Source organism: Dendroctonus ponderosae, unplaced genomic scaffold, assembly GCF_020466585.1.
Source record: "Dendroctonus ponderosae isolate FM_Combo_2020 unplaced genomic scaffold, Dpon_F_20191213v2 Dpon_F_20191213_37, whole genome shotgun sequence".
Lineage (NCBI taxonomy): Eukaryota > Metazoa > Arthropoda > Insecta > Coleoptera > Curculionidae > Dendroctonus > Dendroctonus ponderosae.
The window spans coordinates 1-15030 of record NW_026018580.1 but is presented as its reverse complement, the minus strand read 5'-3'; the positions used below and the strand labels follow the sequence as shown (position 1 = coordinate 15030).

Here is a 15030-nt window from a genome sequence, read left to right as displayed (position 1 = left end):
TACTTCAACTCACGTGTTTGTGGCTTCGGGGTGGTTCTGAGCAGACCGTTTCCGCTCCTCCTTGATGAAATTCTCGGTGCTTCTTCTGCGGTAAGTGGGAGAGGTAATTTTTGGCAAAGGACTTGAGGTTAATATTAAATCGGGTGTTTCACATAGTAAATTTGAGCTTCTTGAATCACTTCCATCAGCACTTTTGATGTCGACTCTGCAACAGGTATTTCAGCAATGCAAAAACCTACACGGAAAAATTCAGTTGAATTACCTGGAAACATCAGGAATGGGACTAGGCAAACTGTTAAACCCTTTTTTCTCCTGCCTGGGAGAACTAAGATTCAGGGTTTTGGGCTTTAACATTTCTTCGCTTAAAATTACTGGTTTGGCCACCGGCCGAACGTGATGAGTATTACTTTTACATCTATCATTTAGTACTGGTTTTGTGGATTTTATCGTTGGTTTCGTCGACTTCAAAGCTACTTTTGTCTTAACTATGATATCGTTGAAACTATCTACTTTGGCAGCCACGTCGCCTACAAAGAGAGTATTTATCGTAAATTTCGAGCTGTTAATAAACGAATTTGTTTTACAATGCCCAGTGCCTAGTTAGTGACGATTGTTTGCTTTCTAAGCTCTGGTAAAGTTGGGTAGTAAATATCAATAATCAAGAGTTCAGATTCAGTTGATTACACAATAAAATCCAAATTTTGAAACTTTAAGCCATTTCAGTGTACTTTTTTAAACCATGGGTGTAAAAATAATCTAACAGTAACGAGTTTTTAAAATTAAACAAACGCTTTGGCTGGAAAGTAATTTGTGGTACGCAATATTCAACTGGCAATACTCTAAGAGATACAAGCTTAAGTGCTCTGTGATTAAAACTAACTTCTGCGGCCTTTTGGGGTTTTGATAATTTTCTTTATTAAAACCACATATCTATGAGATAAAATACATATTTCAAGGGGCGTTAAACCCGATAAACTGCGACAATATTCGAATAAAAAGATCATCCATTTTCTACATTTACTATATATTTGATGCAGTAATAATATTGTTGTGCTCAGATAAAGGTTTCTGATAATTTAGTCTGCTGCTTATTTATGTTTGACAATGTGATTAATCCAAACAAAAATTTCTGGTCTTGATACTTTATAGATTTTACATATTTTGAGACAGTGGAGAGAAAAAAATGTAAAACTAAACAAAGAAGGCAGGACACAACACAGATCCACACCGAACGATCGTGCACCAACGACCAACGTGTTACTTTGCTATTATCAATTAGAAGCAGTGATAATTAAACAAACTCTAGAATTAAATCGGACAGAAATTATAAACGAATGTTAGTAATGCGATTAATCAACACGTATGTACTGATTGACTTTTACCGTTTGGTAGAGGCTTTACAAGTTTTACAGATTTCCATGGAGGTTTTGCAGCTAATTTAGTTTTAACGATCATGCTGTTAAAACTGTTAACTTTAGCTGCAACTTCGCCTGAAAGTATAATAAGAAACTTGTTACAGCATTCGATGCAAGCGCTCTACATCAACTCCCTGCTGAAGTCGTTCTATAACAGCAATTCGCTCTAAGACAAGACCCTATTTTAACTAAAGCCTCTTACCAGTATGATGAGGTTTCTTGGTTCGTGTTTCCGGTCGTTTCTCGAAAATCATCTTGGCATGTTTGACCACATCAACCGGCGGCTTTTCTCGCTCGTTGAGTAATGGAGGAATCCGTTTCGGCCTGTTTATTCTTCGGCTGTATTTATCGGTCTCTTCGATGTTGTTTTCAATTGCTACTGATTTTTTGTATGGCCTGTAAACAAAGTTTAATTTCGTAACACCTAAACTTACACGCAAGTAATTTTTTTCTGGAAATATTTAAAAAACGCTCTTGTTTTGGTGACCGATTTAATTTAAATCCACGATATATTAAGCAGGAATAAAAATTACTCTGTGCTTTAAGTGAATACAAATTAATTCAGTATTTAATGTTTAAGTTTTGTTAAAGTATTCACAAAATATTTCTTTTAGACCCGAAATTGCGCGACTCAATTTTTACCTGGCATCTTCTATTAAAACAGCCATTTCTTCATTTTTTACATTGAGCATATCTTCATGAAGTGACTGTCTGTTGTTGATCTTCGTTGTAACTGATGTCATAGACAGTTCTTCATCGTAATGATTAGTTCGCGATATGACTTCAACTGAACGAGCTCGTTTCATTTCTTGGCGACGAGTGGCTGATCTGTATCGATTGCCTGTAAAGATTGCACATTTTCAGGAAAAAAACATTAACAACACAATGTTTTGCCTCAAAATGTTCAGCTTTGGAGGTAAAATATGTTTGCAAATCGCTGGAGTAGACCACACTAATGGAGATGTTCGAATAAGTCCATTTTTGTCGATTTACCGAAAATTTTGTTTGCTTATCTTTCTTCCTCCTATTCAGCTGAGCCGGTGTATAGAGTACAGATTGAAAACAAAGATCAATTTTTATCCCAAATAAAAATACCAAGCGAGCACAGCGAAACTTGCGAGCGACAACTCATATTTTCTTTTTTTAGTTCTTATCAATGATAATTCATAAGCTTTCAATTCACTTTTAGTTAGAATATTAATTTTATTTTTATTAATTAATTAAGATAAAACTAGGTACTTAATATTTATAGATAAAGTACGTAACATATATTTTCTTAGAACAGTCGATTATTTTATGATAATATTGTTTATCTTTTTAATACAAAATTATATTTTTACCATCGATTGCAAACATCCTGTATGCATAGACTTATAACTTAGAACATGAAAACAAGGGCTTAAGCGGTCTACAGTTGGTAAGTAGTTGTGAAGGAAAGAGCTAATACCTACCAATAAAAAAATTGTTCTCGAAACATTTTATCCATTTTCTGTACAATTCACGTGGACATAAGACCAAACCGCAAGAAGCCAGGACGTGTAGAAAAACTTGATAAAAACAAAACAGCGGGAGACGTTTTGAAAAGGTAAGAATTTGAGCAACTTTGAAAATAAAAAAAAAACGAAATCAATTGAATAATCATTTAGAAAAACCACAAACAACATCAAGTAGAGTATCTAGAATAATAAATAAGAAACATCTACATAAAAAGCAGTTGACCAAATGTATTTCCTAGTCTTCTTGTTTTTAATACGTTTCTTTGTTCCAGTTTATGTCTTGCGTATATTTTGTATAGGTACTAGCATAATATGAACTAATAAATAAGCAACATTTAATAAAATGAAACATATTTCCAATTGAGCTTGTTTAGCCCACGTCCAGGCCGCATAAAAAGCGACGGATTAGCACTACGACAGTCTGAAGAAGAATCAATGAGAATAAGAAAGAAGAAACCATTTTCAAACAGGGATTAATAATATTTATGAAACAAAGTACAATTGTGGTCAACTTGAGACAGTTTTCAGTGAGTTTGAGTTCAGGAAAATCCAAGTATTCTCAAAATGAGTTTTGGGGCATTTCGGTTCACAGAGTTCTAAAGTGTATTTCAATGATCCCGATTCTTTCTACGCTTCTATAAGGAAAAATTGTACAGAATTTGAGGCATTTTCGATTTAAGTTTTGTGGAAAAAACAGACCAACTTTTGAGCGCGTCTTTTTTGGCTCAATGACTAGGTTTCGTCATAATAAGCTAGTCAGTAGACATATACAGGGTGGTTGCCTTCAGAATTGAGCGAAAATCGGAACTGCTAAAAAAAAATTCTAATATTTGCTAATTATTAAATTGAAAAAATATCTATTTTTTTTCGGATCAGATACTTATGGCCTATACCTCGTTACTCCTCATGATCTTGCCAAGAAGAAAATATGTAAAATTCCAGACATCTCATTTTTTTAGAAAACCATGCTTAACCGGTAGGTAATTCGTAAACTTTTTGGCCAAAAATGGAACTTTTTCTTGTGTGCTTTTTCAGCTCAATGGATTGTATTCGACCGAGAAAAATTATCAATATGCAACTTATATAGAGTGTTTGAGCTCAGAATAGAATGGATATGGTCGATTAAGGATCGAAACTGCCAACAGGCCAACATTTCCGTTTATTTAGGTCTAAAGTGTATATTTGGGACTATCGCTTTCCTGCTATGAAAATTTGAATGGGGTTTTTTTCGAAAAAATATTAAACTGGTAACAACTGAAATATTTATATTCTATTGTATACAATGTATAGTATAAGAATTAAAAAGGTCTCAACGACGCATATACAGGGTGTTTGGGTTTAGAATAGAGTGAATACCGTCGGTTAAAGATCTAAACCGCGCAAAATAGGCCAGTGTTTTCGGTTCCAATCAGAATTGTCTAACGTATTTATTCGGAATCTTGTTGAATCCTTCGCTTGCTTGCGTTGAAAATGAAAAAACTTTAATGCATTTTAGAGTATTTGATTGTTTTTTACAAAATGTTAAACCGGTATCGAACATGTGAAATTTTCGGTCAAAAATCGAAATTTTACATGCGTGCTTTTTGGCTCAATAGCCCAAGAGGTTCGCCGGTATGCGTATACAGGGTGTTTGAATTCAGATGAGAGCGGATCTCTTCGGTAAAAATTTTAAACTGCAATTGGGCCAGTATTTTCTGCTATTTCCATTCGCCACTTGCGATGAAATGATGTGGAATTCGAGGCACTTGAGTTTCTTTTTTCATGTTAAACAGGAATTCGACTAACAAAAAACTAAGTTTCACATCAGATGAAAGAATTATCAGTGTTCAGATAATGTGCTCATATCAGACATTCTCCTTCATTTCCATCGAATAAAAAAACATACATGGGAGATCAGTATCAATACTTGAACAATATTAACCAGGCATTTATCTATTGAGCTTCACTTACTTCCTTCATTGCCACCACTCCGACGGGTAAACAACTCCTCTTTTTCACTTTCGCGGTCGCCATCATCATCAAGAAGATTCTCCAAACTGGTGGCTTTCCTCAAAATAGTGGGTCTAGCGTTGCTTTCCCTTAGAGCCAGACTCAGGTATTTATTTCGCAAGCGATTCACTATGCCGGGACCATAGTGAAGATCCTCCGAGTCCGAGGATCCTGCCGAATCCAGATCTTTGCCAAAGCCATTTTCCGGCGACATTGAACAAACCAAATCTGTCCTTGCAGAGTGATGATGAGGCGGGTGATGTTCGGTCCAAAGGCGTTCCTGCAACAAAATGATCTCTCTCAAGTCAACTATCTGGTCTGACTTAATGTAAATTTAATGTAAAAACAAACGGAAATAATTAACTCATCGACATAGCTACAATACGGTACAACCGGTGTCAGATGTGCTTTATGACCGTACCAAAACCAGTGAAGCATCAGACTTTAGAACGTTAAGAATGAAATCATATTTTTATATAGCGTGCCCTTGTTTAGACATAGATTAATTCTTTTTGAAACAGTTAGAAATGTCTAATTGACGAACCGCTGCTTAAAGTGATTTCACTCATAATAGATATTTCGTGTTAGTATTTCGCAAATGTAATTCATCCTTGGAAGAAACTAAGAAATGTAACAGAACAGCTTGGTGTCAAAGCACCAAGCTTCAAAAAATAGTGATTTTAATTAGTTTTTTTTTGGAAAGGTATTGAGTTGGCACGATTAAACACGAGTAATGGGAAGCGCAATTCCTTAGAGAATTGAACAAAGCTGAACGACCGCACTGTATTTTCCTGATATTATAATATATCGCCAGCAGCAGGATTTTAACTTTGACCAAGAAAACTAGACATTGTTTAAGCATCCTGCACAATGTGTTTGTTACATAGCTTATAACTGAAATGCTGTCCAAGAATATTGGATGGATATCATGATTGGATAAAAAAATTGTCCAAATTGGTTTGCCGATATTTAATCTATGCGTTAAAATTGCGGCATTTTATTGGATTTTTAATTTGTTAATTAATAGCATTAAATTCACTGTAGGTGTGCAAATCAGTAGAAAAGTTAAAATTTCGCTTTGCTCAATTGCAAACAACTAAGAGAAATTCGGGTTGGAATCGATCAAACTTGGTAAACATTTCTCCACGGCTTTTCTGAAACTTTCGGGTTTTACATCTTTAGAAACAGTGACAAAACAGCTCTGGAAATAGCTGTAAAATCTTTATGATGCAAAAAATCCATATCCCTCGACAATATGATGCTGATTGAAGATGTAATTAAGCTTTTACCCAGTTCCATTTAGCGCAACTAATAACAATGTAATTATTTATTGCTTTAGTTACTTCGCCGACTTATATACCGATTTTTACAATTTATGAACCGGCGACAGTCGACCTTTCAAGGACTGCAAACAAATGGGTAATTATTATTCAAAGTGCATAATGATATGCTATTATTACGTGATAAAGCCACTTTTACATTTGAACGTTTCCTGAACTCAATATGAGGTCGATGCTATAGAAAAATGAACATGACGGCGGGTAATAACAATAAATAGTTACACGCAATTGTAAAATACAATTGGTCGTTTAAAGACATTTTTTAATTTGAAATTCATGTTGTAGTAAAAGTAAAGGTGAAATTCAAAATATTTACATTCAAATACGCATCTTATTGATGACAAATGTATTCAACGAAACAACCGAACCGTCATGTCCATTCTTCAATTTTCATTTTTATGGTTTCTGCAACGACGGTTTACTTTCCTGGCTGTAATCTTGTCGTTGTTTAAAATTGAGGTGAAAGTAAATAATGAGAAATAAATATGAAGCATTCAGGTTAAATACCTGAAGAATAATTTTCGTGGTATTAAAAATAATGTATTTTAATCGATTTATAATTAGGCAATTCCAAAGCTTTCCGAACAAATATTTCTCATGGCGAATGATCAGTGAGATTTCGGAATTTACACAACTTCTGGGGTTTCAAAATATCCTAGGAAGAAATTCCACTGAAAACAGAAGATTGCATCAATGCATTTTATATAAAGACTAAGCTCACTAAATTCGAGATCGAATTAACAATTGTCACAAAAATCATCAAAGATCGACAGAAAATCCCAAAAAACAAAATTTTCAACGTCGGTTTATGATTTTATTTAAATCGTTTGAAAGAATTATTAGACCAAGTTCCTTTGGAAATTTGACCGCGTATTATCTTGCGCCTCATTTTTCTCTTTTCCACCGAGATCACCGCATCCTTCTAGACTTTTTTGTTAGTTTCTTAATTACAATAAATCAAAATATCTTTGAAACTACTAAAAATTTGACTTTAATTGCCTACACATAAGTATCTGTAAAACTTGTCTATTACCTCCAGAATCATCCTGTATCAGCATTTTTGGATATTGAACTTAACATAAAGAAAAAGAAAAGTTTTATTTATATATAAACATAACAAATAAATAATATTGTGAAAGACTAGAAGAAAATATGACTAAATGAAATAAAAAAAGAAAGACAAATTAAATGATTGAATTATCTAGAAATAGAATAAGTACTTTAACATATTCATTTAAGATTGGAAATTGGACCATTGAAAATTAAATTCAAAATATTTTTTTACTACTTAACAGTTGTTAAATGCAAGTCGCGGTTGAAATTATTAAAAACAATTTTTAACAATGGCTGAAATAATGCCTCAGCAGAAATGAGAGTAAGTTTCCAAACAGTGCTCGTATAAAATAATTAAAACAGCTAAGATTAAAAACAGTTGAAGAGAAAAAATTGTAAAAATAAGTACCTAATGAGTAATAAAAGTTGTTCGAATTACCATTTCCTACTCACAGAACCAGCACTTCCAGTATCATTATGCATGCAATTGAATGGAAGCTTCCTGTGATAATTGATAAATGTACCATATTTATTTAGCTTGGTTATATTCTAGGTTATTCCAATAACTTTTATCTGAGCAACGACATTTTAGACCAAAATGTCGTTGCTCTGATAAAAGATTTGCTTCATTGGGTGGAAAATCGATACACGAAAAATCCATCAGCTTATGTTGCCTTAGGGGGAAATATTACATGACTTTCGAAATCATCAATGATTCATAGCTGATAGGAAAAAGTTGGAATTTGAACAGTGTTAATTCAATTTTTGCGAGTTTTTTTAGTTGCATGATACTCGAGTAATGAGCAATTAATCAGATCTGTTATTAAACAACAAACATTGCTAAATTTCTATATTAAATCGCCTGAAAACATGTCGAATAAAAAATATAAAAATCAGAAAACTTTTTAATCAATTTTTTTTACCATTGCCACTAATCAGCACCGAACTAAAGTATTGCTTGATGATCAAACGGAAATTCAAAAAATCCTACCTGAACCATTTCGGTATAGTCTCCAAAAATCAATAATCCAAATAAAAATAGGCAGGTATCATGTATCCAAACTTCACCCGCAAACACCCTCACATGCCGTTTTTTGGACAAAAAAAACAGTTCACAAACCGACTAGAGACTGTCCAAACGCGGAGAGACAACGAAAAATGTGATCAAGTGTACGACTCGGTTACCGCGTACCTCCAGTGGTTCGGGTACCAGTTTGGTTGGCTGGTTCTCCGGAAAACTGAACTGGGTTCTGCTTCGGATGACCGCAAACGCTAGCCAATGTTGTCGAGTTTATTCTACTGTGTTTTAGTGATAGCGGTACTTATGTTTTATGGGAAACCAATTTTTATCTAACGACGTCGTTTGGCTGGATTAGTAACAAAAACATACTTGCCTATTACATTCCAGTTTATAGCTATTCTCACATTAAGGTTTTATATCAGGCCACCTTGCTACATGGCAGAAAAGTATACTTGCTAGAAATTAACAAACTTTCGAGCCCATTCTTACAATTTTCTTTTCATTTTCCTAAACCATAACGATCAAGCGTTTTCTGAGTAAGTACTGTTCAATATTTGAACGTTGTATGTTGTACCATCCAAGCATATACTGTCTTTTATATAGGAATACAAATATAGGATTGGTACTTCCAAAGTAATTCTTCACCAGAAAAACTTATTAAACATAAAAATATATGTATACAATCGCTATGATCCCAGTTGTATTAATTCAATTCCTTCCTGACATTTCTTCAGTATTAGATGTTGGCATCATCAGAGGTAGTTGCTTTAAAGCGCCCTAAATTCATCTATCAGTTCAGTATGAACAAAAATCTGTTTTATGTTTAACGAGTTGAATTATAAACTATAATGAATCAATTGTATCACTTCCGGTTTACATTAAATAGCTTATTGTTAAGGATCAGTTATCGCAATGAGTTGAAATTGCCTTAAAGATTGTTAGGTTTATAAACTATTACTTTTTTCAAAACTTGTGCAGTTTTTTATTGTGTAAAAGCACTAATCTTGGCATCATTGGCTAGTGCATCAGCAGTTGTTGTCGCGTTGATTATCAGGTTGATGAACGCATCATCAAACCTTGCTGAATTCCTTTTAGTAAATAAATTAACTGGAATAAACAAAACTGGTTTTTGGATGTCAAGGAACCAAATTTATTAACGTTCAATTACCTGCATTATTTATTAATAGTACCAGACAAAAAAAGGAAATGATACTGTAGAATTAAACTTATCAGTCTGCATACAAACTAAGTTAGTAGTAAGAGTATTTTCGCTGCAAGTCGAGGAGCAAGTTTTAAAATGATTTTCGTCCAGTATCTTCAACACTGACAATTTGAAGTACCTACACAAAGAAAAATCTTTGATTCCATTTCACATTGAATTTATTTTACATCTTATTAAAAGCTGTTTGCATCTCTTATAATACATACATTGAATAAACTAGTTGTTACACCCTTGTTTTACCACATACCTACTTACCAGTAGCTAACCATTTCAAACCATTTTTATTACTGTTATTTGTAATACATTTTTGCATCATTCTCCAGGTGATTTTTCTGCTAATAGTAATCTTGGCATAACTAAAGCGAGATTATTTTCCTTGGTCTTCAATTAATATTCGTATTTTCAACTGCGGCTTCATGGTCAGAGAGTATAAGAAGAAAGTCGGCAGCAGGGATTGCAATTGGTAATTAATATTAAATTAATAACATATTTGTATGGTATGCAAACCTGTTTTCATCGGCAAAATCAGCTGCCTTAAATCGATTTTACAAATGTCGATTTGCATTTTCTTATTTGCTTTTTTATAAATAACAACCATCGCTAAAACCTTTTTAAAATCTTACTGTTAATTCGTCAAATTGGGACAATAGCCGAAGGTTACAAATATTTCATTTCTTCCTTTGTGCAAGCAGATTCAATTATTTTATACAGAGTGTACCAGTATTTAGAACTGAACTGGCAATTTCAAATGTACTAATAATTATATGAGTGCGCTCTATGCTTAAAAATAGTTAAGAACTGTGTAAAACTTATTAAGTAAGCAACATTTTCAAATAATCTTTACAGACTAGGATATTGCTATTGGTTTAAAATTATCCATCATTTCTTACTTAACATTGTTACTTAGATCCAGAAAGTTCGATTTAAAAAAATTATGTGATACTTAAACAAAATAACTCAATCTACAAATTTGTTCAACCTGTGCCCATCTTCAAACTTTTTGAAAAACAGAAAACACCTTTTTCTTTTCTAAAGTAGGTATTGCGTTTGTTACTTGAAAACAATAAAGATGTTGAAGATTATGGAGGAGCAAATACAACAACTAAAAAGTGTCGAATAAAACTAAATAATCAGTAAGCTAATAAATACAAAAAATATATATTATCGAGTGGAGAAACATCTCTACAGTGTCATGTATTAACACGATTCGATTTTAAAACGAAAACCTATTGAAAAAATAACATGATGTTAAAAGTCGTTATATTATTTTCTTGATCCATTCGGAGAGATAATAAAGCTCGTTCAATTTCAATAAATAACACCTACATCGCAAAGATTAAGCACTTAATCCAAAACAAACGCTTATGTAATCGCGTAAGTGAAATTTTCTGAAAGTGGGTCTTTGCGAACATTCTACAATGTCCATATTGGCAACTTGAGGCATTTATTAATAGGAATGCAATATTGTATTCGCAAAATTTAATGGCGTTGCAATAGCAAAAACACATGTATTTCACTTATTGAAATTAGAATTTTATCAGTTAACATACATTTCTACTTACATAAAAGTGAAGATGCATGCATGATATGAGTAAACTTAAAAAAGCGATTATAATTTGGATAAAATATCACAGGCTTCTAGCATAATCCCACGCTTGGTAAATTATGAACATTGTAGGTGGGACAAGGCATTATCATTGTTTTCGGATCACTTATATGGTCCAAATATAAAAATTGAATAAGTGAATGCTAGTAAATGCTCGTAATAAAAATGATAATGAAAGTAGTTTTGTAAACTTTTACACCGGCAATTAACGTCCTACAACAAACCTTTCTATTTACGTCCAATCGAGAAACTAATGGATTAACATTAAATCTTATCCTTACTTAAGCCTTACGTAAGTACTAAAATGTCTTTTTTCGACTGAAATTGCCTATGGAAAAGTTATAGGTACATCATGACTTTGAGTAAGTTTGATTAGAATATATTCGAATCCCAAAATAAATATTGCATGTTTGATCAAATAGATCACCCAAAGCCTTTATTTACTGATGAATCTATTAATTTCGATATTTGCCATTTATCGCATGAAGTAGCTGTTTTAAAGTTTCCATGAAATTTTGAATTGCTTCTTGAGATTAAACATGTTACTTAATAATAAAAAGTTTGGACGAATTACAAGTAAAAATATTGGCCTAACTTACTTTGGAACCACATTAACAACTTATTGCAACAGCTTTTATTGATTTACAACCGGATTTAGGGATCTTTTTTGATATATTAGTCACTTAACTGAGCTATCCATGTGAAGATGTCATAGCATAACAATTTCTCCACCAAAACTCCATCCCAGAAATAGGTACGACCAGGAGATAACTTATCAAGACGACGTGGTAATTTGTTTCGTTTGTACTTCCACCTATGCACCACCGAGGCAAAGAAAAGTTAGACCATTGTGGAAAATAATTTCTTCCTAACGTTTCGCAAAAACGAGTGGCTTGCATCTTCAGAGGAGGTTGCTGCGCTGAGCAAACCTCACCTGAAGAAGCGAAGCAACAGGAAGAAATATTTTTTTTCGACAGTCTAAAAGCTCGAAAAATGTTCCAGTTACAAGAAGTTTTGATATTCTATTCATGACTATGGCAATCTTCGAWTTTTTTTTCTKAATGCACACAAGTTTGTTCCCTTTTAATAAAATAGAAYAGGACAGATTCAGCAGTTTCTAATACGTTTAGCTAGATGTAATCACATCTAATGAAAATTTCATGTAGTTCTACAATAGTTAAAAGTAAAATACAGGGTTTTAAACAAACTTATTTATTAGTATAAGTAAGTACCTACTGAACTTGGCAAATATGAACTATATTATAAAGTTTAGACGGTAGTCAAAGTAAGTTAACACAATTTTTAAATGAATATATTGTTTATTTATAATAACGATTAGTAAAAAATGAAAAATTGTACATTTATTTTTTGCTTCGCACACTTTTTGAATCATCATTGCTTCCTGTTGAAGCAGTTCCAAACTTTCACATTAGCCATTTAACAATTTTAAAGAGCCCCGACCTTTAAMCTTGAAAKTTTTYCCATCAAGTATGCTCTAATAAATAACTAAGTAATAGGTATGCATTGATCTGGAGTAAATAATACACTATAATTCAAATGTAGGTACTTCAAATTCCAATACTTAACTCGTRGGAGAATTACAATGGTAAATTAATTGCTTAGTGCTTTTATCGATTTATTTCTTGATACAATTCAATGATAAATAATAAGTCAGCAAATAAAACAGGCATACACACGAAAACAAGGCGTTAGCTTAGGCAAAAACGTAGGCAATAAAAAAATCTAAGGCAGGAGAGCTGTGTACAGAATTTCGAGCAAAAACAAATAAAACACTGTCACTTTTTGTGTATAACATATTTTTACACCCTTGAAATACGCATTAAACTCCCAATAAGCCCTTTAAAATTATAAAGTAATTAAATCTGTTACTCACCTCACTCTGCCTGTTTTGAGTCTTCAACCTGGCTATAAGGTCCTTTTTCCATTGCGGTGTGTAATTTCCACTGTTTGTATTGATACTGTTTGAACTTACAGCAGCCATAGTCTACGCGACACTACACTACACTTGTGCACAGTTAAAAAATCTAATTATTAGTGGCCCAGGTAGGATGAGAATTAAGAAAACAGAGCAGTTAGAAAGAGCTTAGATCAATAAACATTTTAACACTTTTGATAGCAGGTTATCAGCTTTATCAGAACTATAGAAATGATATGGCGAATAACGAGATAAACTCCCTGTAAAGATCTTCAACACAATTGCTGTTATAAAATCATATTAATTAATGGAAACCTGCTAAAGCTTTCTCTATTACGTTAAAATCAGATCACTAAAACTATGTGTATGTTTTCCTACATTCGCTGAATACCAATTATTATTCAACATACCGATCAGTGGCCGAACTCGTATGTGATGCACGTGAAGACTAACACTAAACACTCGTTACATGAACCGAAAACTACATTCGAATTATCGAATTGTACCTCCAATTTCGTATGTAAATTTAATTGATTTTTTAAAAGCTAATCTGACAGTCGACATAAACAAACCACATACAAACAAACTGATCACGATCACATCAAAAATCAGGACCTGACAGATTCGGAGAGAAGAAATAATTACATGCTTTTTTCACAGAAAAATGCACATATTTTTTATTTTCAGTTTTTATTATCCAAAATCTTTGATTTTCTTTTAACGGTAATTTATTTTTGCTTTATTTTTGCTAATCTGCTTTACTTCTTCCATCCACAGCTACTGTCGTCCTCTTCTATTCCGGTATACTAGACGAAGAAATGATTATGTTTGAAATTGTAGGTTAACACCAGTTAACACTACTGCGTCTAAATTGAACCTAACCTCACGCTCAATTTTCTTAGCAAATGTACTAAGGTCAGAGTTAAGGTATCGATTAGCGATCTAAAAATAGTTAAAAATGAGTGATACTCGATTGAATGGCAACAGAAAAATGAGCGCCCCCGAAGGAAAATCGCCATTTCTGATTGGGGTAGCTGGTGGAACTGCTAGCGGCAAGGTAAGTGCATGTTTTCCCAAATGTTTTACCTCTCTATTCATGAATCTCACAATTAGAGCACGGTCTGCAAACGCATTATGGAGAAATTGGGGCAGGCCGAAATCGACAACAAGCAGAGACAAGTTGTCTGCATAGCCCAGGACAGTTTCTACCGAGATTTAACTCCCTCTGAAATCGCCAAGGCTGCCAAAGGTCAATTCAACTTTGATCATCCAGATGCTTTTGATGAAACCTTGATGAAGACCACATTGAATGATATATTGGCTGGAAAAATAGTTACCATTCCTACATACGACTACAAGAACCATGCTTTGTAAGTAACCACCTTTTACTCTATGTATAGCAATCATAGATATTCCAGCCTAATTCTATAAATAGTGCTGTATTTATTTAAATATACACATTTCAATAACACCCATTTGCTATTTCACACTAAAGATCAGCTGAACACCCTGAACGTTTTACGACACTGGAATTTAAATTCATACCTTTCACGGTTAGTTTTTTCGTATTCAGTTTCATATTTGTACGAAGTTCATAACTTTCCTCAATTGTGAGTTTTTCAAGTCAACATTCTATAGAAGTATATTGTTTGCATTCAGCGATTATTATTAGGAAGATAAAACGAAAACAAGCAAATTGATTTTTTTTATCACAGAAATAAAACAATACATGCACGTTGGCAGGAAAGAAAATCAGAAACTTTTAAAATCACAGTCGTGAACGTTAGCTTTATATTGTGAAATTGTTTGAAGTGTGAAAAAGAAGCGGTGCACCATGCAGAAAGCATATGGAAAATTTCAAGCATTAAGACTCAAATACTTATATTAAGGTTCGACTAGTCAGCCTCAGTTAACCAAAAAGAGATTACGGTATGTTTGCTTAAGTTGTTGCT

The 15030-nt window shown here is 33.2% G+C and overlaps 2 protein-coding genes across 5 annotated transcripts in view; one reads left to right on the top strand and one right to left on the bottom strand.

Annotated features, from left to right (window-relative positions):
• The window catches only part of LOC125502301, a 31627-nt gene extending 17962 nt beyond the window's left edge, over positions 1-13665 (bottom strand). Inside the window, exons 1-7 of one of the 4 annotated variants that reach the window (XM_048665441.1) lie at positions 13037-13665; positions 4862-5180; positions 2058-2256; positions 1618-1811; positions 1383-1490; positions 263-527; positions 14-205 (exon numbers count right to left, since the gene is read on the bottom strand). In XM_048665441.1, the coding sequence (XP_048521398.1) occupies positions 14-205; positions 263-527; positions 1383-1490; positions 1618-1811; positions 2058-2256; positions 4862-5180; positions 13037-13144 (1385 nt within the window). In that variant the 5' untranslated portion in view covers positions 13145-13665. Of the gene's footprint in view, positions 1-13; positions 206-262; positions 528-1382; positions 1491-1617; positions 1812-2057; positions 2257-4861; positions 5181-8284; positions 8571-13036 lie in introns of those variants that run through there. The other 3 variants (XM_048665445.1, XM_048665442.1, XM_048665443.1) reach the window with 3 other exon arrangements.
• Positions 13666-13901: 236 nt separating this feature from the next.
• Positions 13902-15008, top strand: LOC125502380 (uridine-cytidine kinase-like). Its single transcript, XM_048665446.1, has 2 exons — positions 13902-14135; positions 14192-15008. Exons 1-2 carry the CDS (start codon positions 14037-14039, stop codon positions 14450-14452), a joined length of 360 nt encoding a protein of 119 aa, XP_048521403.1. The 5' UTR covers positions 13902-14036; the 3' UTR covers positions 14453-15008.
• Positions 15009-15030: the final 22 nt, after the last annotated feature.

What these genes read in the sequence shown, in the direction of transcription:
- LOC125502380 (XM_048665446.1), top strand. Translation starts at nt 14,037, where the DNA reads ATGAGTGATACTCGATTGAATGGCAACAGAAAAATGAGCGCCCCCGAA. An exon ending in GTGGAACTGCTAGCGGCAAG is followed by an intron (nt 14,136 to 14,191) that starts GTAAGTGCATGT and finishes TCTCACAATTAG; the next exon opens with AGCACGGTCTGCAAACGCAT.